At 39.8% G+C, this 10,328-nt stretch overlaps 1 protein-coding gene across 1 annotated transcript in view; it reads right to left on the bottom strand.

Moving 5' to 3' along the window:
- The window catches only part of LOC108798104 (proline dehydrogenase 1, mitochondrial-like), a gene marked incomplete at its 5' end in the record, with an annotated part of 92,367 nt that overhangs the window by 19,093 nt on the left and 62,946 nt on the right, over positions 1 to 10,328 (bottom strand). The window contains 2 exons of the mRNA XM_018569820.1: positions 784 to 959; positions 4,526 to 4,672. Of these exons, the coding sequence (XP_018425322.1) occupies positions 784 to 959; positions 4,526 to 4,672 (323 nt within the window). The remainder of the gene's footprint in view (positions 1 to 783; positions 960 to 4,525; positions 4,673 to 10,328) is intronic.

Raw genomic sequence — 10,328 nt, 5'->3', positions numbered from 1 at the left:
CCTGGGATTTTTTTTTGGATTGCATGTAATGGACATAAAACAAAATAGTCTAACATGGAGAAGTAAAATAAAAAAATCAATAATTAAAATTGTAAAAAATAAAAATCTTAAAAGTTGTGCGTGCATACAGTATGTATCCACACTCTTTGCTATGAAGCCCCTGCATAAGATCCGGTGCAACCAATTACCTTCATAAGTCACATAATTAGTAACAAAAAAAAAACACTTTTGTATAATCTGAGTGTCACATGATCTCAGTATATATACACACCTGTTCTGAAAGGCCCCAGAGTCTACAACACCGAATAAGCGGCACCATGAAGACCAAGGAGGTCTCAGGTCTCCAAAGTTTTAGAGAAGTACAGATCAGGGTTTGGTTATAAAAAAAAAATATCCAAAACTGCAGCATTAAATCCATTATTTAAAATTTTTTTAAGAAAATGGCACCACAGCAAACCTGCCAAGAGAGGGCCGCCCACCAAAACTCACGGACCAGGCAAGGAGGGCATTAATCAGAGAGGCAACAACATTTAACTAACCCCATCTGTATCAATTTCCAAGGTATTTGCCACTTGCCCCTACATCTCATCTCTGTTGCCTGTATGGGCTTGCATATGGGTTGTATAGGTTTCTGCTATACAGATATATATGTATAGTTCATTTAAACCATTTTGATTGTATTTTTTGGGTTTGTGTGAATTACATAAATTGTACAGTAGTACCTTAATCATCAAACTTTGACATTTTAACTAGAACCTAAAAATTTTACTTCTGCACACATACCTATGATACATCTCATTTGTTTTCTCATAGGTGGGATTGATTGGGTCTTCGTAGCCAACCTCTGCTGCACGACTTCTTTCTTGCTGCATGTAGGCTCCTCTGACAAGTTTGGCTCCAAAATGCCAGCCCTCTCGTAGAGACAACTCTATATCAGCTGTCACATTGTCATAAGCATCCTAAATTAAAAAGGCTCAAAATTAATTTTTAGGTCATGCAGCATATTTACAGTCTTAATAACAGATCATTATATGAGGACTGCTACATTAAGAGTGTTTGTTGCAGTGCATACTTTACTACATCTAGTACAATAATTCCTACTGATGTATACAATAAAAGGGGTAAGGTACAAAGTTCAGTAAATAATATTACATCTTTCTGCCACGGGTTACTGTAGATTGCACTTCAGCTTTGGTTTTTTCCATTACCCGAATAAGCCGATAAAGCGTGGAAGACTAAACTCTAACCAGATATCTGTTGATATCCAAGGTAAGTAGGCAACTGGAACTCTAGGACTCTCTGCCCATTTTGCTAGTTGGGAGATATCACTTTCTGAAAATTAGGGATGCACCGATACTAGTATCGATATCGGTGCCGATTCCGAGTATTTGGGCAAGTACTCGTACTCGCCCAAATGCTCCGATGCCTAGCACGAGTACTTCCAGTATCAGGAAGCCGGGCAGCGCGTCATTACACGCTGCCCGGTTTCGCGATTGACCGGAAGCTGGCCTCGTGAGGTAAGGTTACCTTACCTTAGTATGTGTAGCCTGTCATCCCCCAGGGCCTCTCCAGCGAGAATGCGGCCCTCGTCCGGTACCCAGCCCGAGCCGTCCAATCAGGAAGCCGGGCGCCGTCTAATGACGCGACGCCCTGCTTTCCGATTGGCCGGGAAGCTGACTTCATGCTCCCTCGTCATCTCATGACGAGAGCATGGAGCCGGCCTCCCGGCCAATCAGAAAGCAGGGCGTTGCGTCATTACACGGCTCCCTGATTGGCCGGCTAGACGGCTCCGGCTGGGTACCGGACGAAGGCCGCGTTCTCGCTGGAGGAGCCCTGGGGGATGACAGGCTGCACATACTAAGGTAAGGGGGGACTTTTTTGATAATCGGGAAGCCGGGTGGCGACTCTTTACACGCTGCCCGGATTCCTCGGCGAGTAGCGAAAAAAAATTATCGGTACTCGTACTCGGCACCAAAATACCGGTATCGGTGCATCCCTAATGAAAATGGTAAACTTTGCAGGGTCTCTGTGTGCTGCAGACATTGCCTGTACTTTTAACCCTTTAGCTGCCACCGATGCAAGGCTTGCGTTGGCGGCAGTGGGCCCGTTTAAACAGACTCCCTGCAGGTACTCTGTTTAAAATTGTAAAGCTGGCTGTCGCCGCCCCCCCGACAGCCCCACCTGTGGACCCAGGAAGAAGAGTACCGGCGGGAAGCTGGGGAGGAAAGCGATCTTCCCTTAACCAATCTCCTCCCCATTTCATTAAGCTATTGAATTTTTTCGCAGTTTCACCGACGCACACAATTTTTAACCTGGGCATGTTGGCTATATATTTACTCTTCGTAACCTCATCTTCTGTATTTTACAAAACAATTGGTATTATATTTTGGTCTGGAGCGTTAAAATTAATTTAAGTGCTATTTTCACTGAATGTTTGGGTTCGATGAAGAGTTGCGTTGCGGTGTTTGGAGAGGCAGCGAAGGGGTTAAAACGTGCAGATGTTAAATTGTCAAACCAATCAATAACACGCTTTATAAATTGTATATGTTACATAATATATTATATAGAATATATCTTCCAAAGAGTGAAGTGGTATGAACATGCCTTATCTGAGGCTGTATAATTTAACCTGTCTGCTAAGGAATGCTATTGATTGGATCAGGGGTTCCTCCCACCACACAAACTAGGTACAAGAGACAGATGGTAAATCCCTAAAATCTCCCTGAAATTCTACATTACTCTATACTCAAAACTACCTTCAAGTCTTAAAAACATTGTTTTAATTAGAGATAAAGTAATGCATTAGTCTCCATATTTTTCCAGGTATATTCCCATTAAAAACAATCCATTATTTTCCCAGGGAGAGGACTAGAACGCTTTTTGAAGAACTCCAGGGGAGCTACCCCAGCACTGCAAGAGTTAAGTGCTCGTTTGTGTCTAGGTGCTAAAGGGACGGCTTGTTATTAAGACCAGTGTCTAGAATGTCTCTCCCGGTCTAAGGATCCTGGTGTCATCATGCTCTATACGCTGTGCATAGATGCGGGGACCCCGAGGAGCAACCCAACTATGCAGTGGAGGAGACACGCTTCTGTGATCACAGAAGCAGGGAGCTTGCTCGTATGGTCAGGCGAGTATAACTTTGGTTATTTTTGTCCGTAGACACAAACAAGCACTTAACCCTTTGTGTGGGGGTAGCCCCAATGCAAGGGTTAATAATTTAACTGGAGTTCTTCTTTAAACACAGGACAGCCCAAGGTTTAATCTAATTTTCATACTCTTTCTACTGAAGATACTTCTAGACCCCTTACTTTTCAGGAATTGTGCTCCAAACTTCACACATTTCCCAGGGACTTTCTACATTACTCCCAGATTTTGGAATATTATTAGCAAGGACCCCACACCCAACTTGGAATCCACTATTCCAGACAGATTAGTAAACATGCATTGATTTCAGTAAGAACGCTATATCAAGCCATGCACAACATCCATATTCTTCCTTTAGAAAAATCACATGCAGTGAAATGCGATTTTACAACTGATGACATAGGAAAGAAATGGATAGATGGATATTAGGCAATACAAAAAGTTATGAACAATGAATCTTGGAGAGAAAACACAATACAAACTTTTACATAGAAGCTATTTAGCTTTCCAAATTAAAAATCCAACCACCCACTCTGCTGGACATCTCCTGCTCGAAGTGTGAAGAACTAGATACTAGGGATGCACCGATACCTATATACTTGGTACAAGAACAGATACTTTTCGAGCTCCAAGACTAGACAAGAGAAAAATTCAAAAATTAGGAGGCAGCTGTCATTTGTAAGGAGCACACGGAGCTATGGGATTTGTACATCTCTGTTTTAATGTATGATTTTGTTTTTATAAATATAAATAATGGGATGCACCAAATACCATTTTTGCAAGTACAAGTACCGATACTTGCCCAAGTACTTACAAATACTGATAGATTTTTGTTTAGTGTCATGTGACAGTTTTTCTAAAACAATACAGACTAATGATTTCAGGACATTGGTGGAGCGCCAGAGCCGGGTCCCAGCTGCAACCCTGGTAGTTCTCATGAAAATGCCAAGTATTGGCACTGGTACTCGAAAAGTATCTGTGCATCCCTAGTAGATACCTCAACTTTTGCATTGTCTGTGTAGTTGCCCTAAGATCTATGTATTCTAGATCTCGTGTTAATCATCTATTCTATTGCATATATCCAGCCTGTGCATATTAAACACAGAATAACCAGCAGACATATATTTCCAGGTCTGTATTAACTAGTGGTGGTCAGAATAGACTGAGGTGGATACTTTTCATGTGTTACACAAAGTGTGTTATGTGCTCATAAAAAAAGCAATTCAGGTAAAAGGCCTAAAGTAAATGCAGACATTTCTTTTGATCAGACAGCTGAATGTATTCTGGAATTTGCATCAAAGTAATCCTAGTGCATGCCAGCTTGTAAATTCTGTGCCGTTATGTGTGGAGCAGTAATCATTATTGCTCTGGAGCCTCTCACCTTTAAGTAGCACTGGTACGTGTTGAAGATAATGGGATTGTCCTTGTTAAATTTACGCTGCATTTCCAATGTCAGACGACTGATTGCAGGTTGGAAATAGGTCTGTTCTGCATCAACCATCAAGCGAACACCTGTTTTCAAGGCTTTCTAAAACACAAATTACAAGGTACAATAAAAAGGCTCTGCATGTGTCATTGTAATAACAGAAAAGAAACTGGGCTAAAAGATCACAAACGAGAAAAAGTACAACACACAATATATCCTCATATAGACTAAGTGAAAAGTCTGCACACCAAAATGGATATCACCAGAACTCCAGATTATAAAGTTGTCTTCAAATGTAAAAATAATGCCTTGTTTAATGCATTTTTTGCTATGCAGTGGGTTACAAAATTAATGATATCAATGACCTATGTGTAACTGATCCTGCTTAGATCTGGAACACTTGTAATGTTGCTAGCCATCACTAGACAGAACAGCTTATTTGGCCTCAATAGACTAATGTTCTTCAACAAGGTTGGAAAATGTTTACCAACCAATGTTTGAGCAGGGAGCTTAAAGTGTAATATTCACTTTTGCAGCCAAATTGGGATAACACCTATATTATATTTGTAACATGCTTCCATTCACACGGCATTAGCGAAAAAAAATATTTAAAAAAATGCTTCTTGCAGTTTACATTACATTTTTACTTGAGTGAGGGTTTCTTGTCTTCTTAAAAGGTTAAAATTTCGACTTGCTTCTCATTCTTTTATAATGTTAGGAGGGGTTGTGAGGGGGCTTTTCCACTGTAGCTCCCCTGTTAGTGAGAGAAAAACAATCCTCAAATGTCAGTCCTAAGTCTTTCTATAAGGACAGGTCACAGTGAAGGATCTGAGAAAAACCTGATTCAGCCATGTTGCCTGCTGAAACAAAACATCTAAAAAAGGTAACAAATATTTTTTTGTATGCTTTGTGAATGGGAACACATTACAAACATTTAGAGCAGTTTTCTCAAATCTGATTGCAAAAGTGGAAATACACTTTAAACCCTATTCAGAGTCCAACTGCAGTAAACCATTAAGACCTGTAGAAGGTATGTGCTTGTTTTTGAACATTAACTTGGCAGCATGAGTTTGTTCTAAAGCATAAAACACCGCTCCTGACCAGCTCAGCAGCAGATGTGATCTATAGTAGGTTAGTAATCAAAGGTGTATTACAAATTTTGTGTTTCTCAGCTCTCCAAGATCTTGGCAAACTGCTGTCTGAAAGACATTGCTCCATGATGGATCAATCCAGCTACCCGACAGAAAGTTTTAAAACCAAAATGTGTGCCAAGAGGGGGTCATTTGGGGCAAGTATTAACATGTGCTTGTGACATAAAGAAGTTCTAATTCACATAAATTAAAATGCCAACAAACAGCTTAAATCGAACTGCCTACGATTTCGCTAAATTAAACAAGTAATTTCTTTTATCTCCAGAAGGCCCACACAATGTATGGATGAAGTACAATTATTGTGTGTTAATTACATTTTCTTCAAATAAACATGCTACTTGAACCTAGATTAACAAATGTTATCCAGCACTAGTGGGATGACTATAGCCAAAGCAGCCCACATCACTGCTACTGGGCATGGACGGGCAGACATATCACACACACACACACACCTTTGCAGAGGGCAGAATAGTAAAATGAAAGTTAAAGTGACATTAAACCCTCAGATTTTTTAACATAAAACAATACTGTAATGTGCGCCTTACTGTAATCCATGGTTGTTTCCCTTCTCTTTGCTGCTCTTCCTTTTAAATCTGTATCTGTTCTCATGCTCTGCAGAACTTCTGTTTTGCAGCAGACTGCCTTGTCTCAGGAATGGATACACGGTGTCTGTGTATAGGTTTGTATAGGCTTGTAACCTGAGCCAGCACTACAGGAAGAGGCCCTGAGCTGAAAAGGGAAGTTCTCCCCAGCATGAGAAGACATGGGGATTTAAAAGGAAGAGCAGCAAAGAGAAGGGAAACAACCATGGATTACAGTAAGGCACACATTACAGTATTGGTTTAAGTTAAAAAATCTGGAGGGTTTAATGTCACTTTAAGTTGAACTTTTAAAAATGATGACAGGCAGGCTCAATATGACAGAAGAGACTGTGCAAGTCTATTCCATCATACATCCTCCTATCTGCCTGTCAGAACTTTTTCTGTGAACTGAAGCACACCATGCACAGCACGATTCACTTGGCAGAATTCCTTGCTGAGATTCCGCACTCAGAAGACTGGGACATAGATGGAAGCGTGGAGAGGGAAGGGAGCGAAAGCCTCACATTGCTGGAAGGGATTGCTTTGGCAGGTTAGTCCGCCTCAATGTGCTAATATGTTGTACATACTAGCATATTATGAATAAAAAGCTCCTGGGGGCTTTTTTTGTTTGTTTTTAAAGTACTCTATTTACACTAAGTTTAAATATAAAATTTACTGGCAACATATAGCCACAGCACTGGTCCCTACTAGGTTGCTGACAGATATCCTTATACCGGTCCTTGATTTAGGTATTTTTTCTTAAAATCAGTGATCGTGTTAGTTGACACTGCAAGGTGCATCTCTCCAGCACTCTGGGAAATCTCCATGTGTGAAAAAGCATAGCCATTAACACTGGAGGTACATTTTTTTGCACCCACAACACCTCCCATAGCATGACAAGCCTCCCAATCATCCCAAGGGATGCTTGTACTGACTACATACAACTGGCTGTGTTTGGGCATCCTTATTACAGAATAACATTCAATTTTACAGGAAATAAAAGTAACACACCTCTTGTAATTACCATAGCAAGCTAAAGGCTTTTCTTCTCTGTGAAGGTGAAAATAAAGTACCTGCTCTTAATCAATTTGGTTTTAAGAAGCAATAAAAGCCTCTTTAAAGTTGCTGATAACGTATGGCACAGACAAGTGGCTGATATTGTTTTTTTTAATCAAACTTCAAAAGAATGTGTTTGTTTGCACTTCATTATGAAATATTACATTTCAGCACTAATGCATTTATTTAAATGAGTGCTTAATAAGGGAATTCAAAGACTTCCTGATAAAAAATTGCATTTCTAAGGGCTGTTCCTACCCTTTTGGATGTGTGAAATATTGTACCGTTGATTTACCACAAACTCTTCTCAGACAAGCTGGCTTTAAATATTCATGAGATTTGTGGAGTCATGCAATGCCAGTTACTGGCCATATGGGTCATTTTTACATCTATTTACACACACACAAATATAAGAAAGCATGTTTTTTTTCAGATGTTTATGTGCCATGTTTTTGGACTTCAAAGTCAAGTATTTCTTCTAGTTTAGATGTAAATTATGTATGCTCTCGTTATGACTCCTGCAGTAACTCAGAATAGAAAACTGGTGGAATCAATCACCTCAAGGCATTTCGTAGAGCTAGGATACCAATAAGCTGTGGTCAATGTTGCTTTATAATGTTTCTTCAAATAATACCCATTGCCATTTTAGCTTACATTACAAAAACTAAAAATAATGTATTAAACTTTAGCATACTGCAGGAGAAAGTGACAATTAACCTCAAAAATATATAAAACTTCAGTCTCCACTATATTTATTTTGGACAGCTACCTTGTTTAGATCTGATTTTTCATTAAAATGACCTTCTTATTCTTAGCATATATAGTTTCTGGTAACATTATCCTTGACAACAGCCTCTATAGCAAAAGAAATGGAACGCATCTCTTTAATGGCCAGAGGTCAACAGTCAACTAAAGCATTAATTCAATACATGGCCTCACCTGACCGTGCTGCATACTGCCAATACACCTTTGACTCCCTTTCACATATTTCTTCTGTCCCCTTGGAATGCACCATTTCCAGCTCTTGATACATTGACAAGTTTACACTTTCCGACCATATTTATTCCATCTTTTCTTCTGTAAGAACCTCCACCTCCCTCCAGTTTTATTGTTTTATGAGCCTATTGAGGTTCTCTTTCTGCCTTTGTATTTTATTCCTTGCCGTTATATATTGTTTTTTTATTTCTCTACTGCATCCTCTACATGCCTTGCCCATACACATCGTATGTAGACATATGTGATTCTTTTATGGAACTCAGTCTGCCTCCATGATGTCTTTTTTGATGTGTTTCCATTACTGATTTCCAATTCATAGATGTTTTATAATGCATGTTGTATTGTATTGTACTATTGAACATTTCAATAGTACAATAGTAGTACAACAGTACAACAATGTATATGCTTAAAAAAAATAATAAATTTAGTTTTAGGAAGTGGTGTGACAAACATTAAATTATGTCAGTTATTAAATTAGTGATGTGTGAGGAGATTGAAGAGGTGAGGTGAGGAGTAGAGTGATAGATTTTGGTTTCATTAACATAATGGAGATGGTATTGGAAACCATGGGAGGTTTATCAACTAACCAAGGGAGGAGGTGTAAACAGGCCCGGATTCCCCACAAGGCCACCGAGGTCCGGCCTCAGGGCGCAGAGGGGCGGCAGCGGTGTCCTTGTGGGGAAGTTGCCCTCTCTACATTCAGTCCTGCTTTGTACAAGCAGGACTGAATGTAGAGTGAGGCAGACGATTTTTCGTTTACATGTGAAATCACCGATTTCACATATAAACAGTGTGCAGCCTTCTCCCCCTCCCCCTGCACTTACCTCTCTCCTTTGGTTCCGTCCTCCGCCGCCGAGTCCCGAGTCTCTGACTGCAGTGAGCAGAGCGGCAGGGTTATAAGTAACCCTGCCGCTCCGTGCAGACTGTAGACAGTGAGAGGGGAGAGCTGTGCTCTTCCTCTCACCTGTCACAGGAGTTCCAGCATAGTACTGTGCTAGCACTCCTGTATTGGAGGTGACAGGGTCAATAAAAGAGAACCTGTCACCTCCAATTGCTATTACACAGGGGATTGTTTTCTCCTGTGTGATAGCAATAAAGTTAGGTGAAAAAAAAAATTAAAATTGATAAATTTAAATAAAAATATATTTTTTTAAATGAAATAAAATAAAAAAAAGGTAATTAAAAAGTAAAAAAGAAACAAATTAATAAAAAATAAGAAAATAATTATAAAAAATAAAACAATAAGATAAAAAATTATAAAAAAGTAAATAAGATAAATAAAATCTAAAAATAAAATTGATTAAAAAAAAAAAATAATGAAATAAATAAAAATAAACAGCAGGGAGAGTAAATCCGGCCCTGGGTGTAAATAGGAAATAGAAAGGGTCTAAGTACAGAGCTTGGGATACCACTACAGTAAGAGGAAGAGAAGAGGAGGAGATAGGGTTGTAGACAACAATGAATGAGCACTTAGATAGGTAGGAGAAAAGCCCTGAAAGAGACAAGTCTTGGGAGACCAAGGGAGTGGAGTTTTGTTTGAAGGAGAGGGTGGTCAACTGTAATAAAAAGGCAGCAGAAAGGTTTAATTGTAGAAGCACAGAGTGGCATTAATTGGTTTTAGTAGGGCAGTTTCTGTGGAGTGTTGCAAGTGAAAGCCAGACTGTAAGAGGTCAAGAAGCTTGCCGTCAGTAAGGCAGTGGCACAGACAACTGCAGACTAAAAATTCTAGAAGTTTAGAGGTAAATGGGAGCAAGGACATGGGTCTTAGGTTGATCATACTGGTAAGATTAAGCAAGGGCTTTTAAAATATGGGTGTAACCAGTACATGTTTAAAGGCCCCATTCACAGCGATTTATCGAGTGATTTTTGTATGATATCGCTCATATTTCCACGTGACTGTAAAGCCGACTGTCGGCTTTACAGTAGAAGCGATTCTGGCGGCACAGCTGCCGCCAGATCGCTTATACCCCCCCC

This window comes from Nanorana parkeri, unplaced genomic scaffold, assembly GCF_000935625.1.
Source record: "Nanorana parkeri isolate BGI_ZX_2015 unplaced genomic scaffold, ASM93562v1 scaffold1404, whole genome shotgun sequence".
Classification (NCBI taxonomy): Eukaryota; Metazoa; Chordata; class Amphibia; order Anura; family Dicroglossidae; genus Nanorana; species Nanorana parkeri.
The sequence above is the reverse complement of the archived record's forward strand: the minus strand, read 5'-3'. Positions and strand labels throughout refer to the sequence as shown.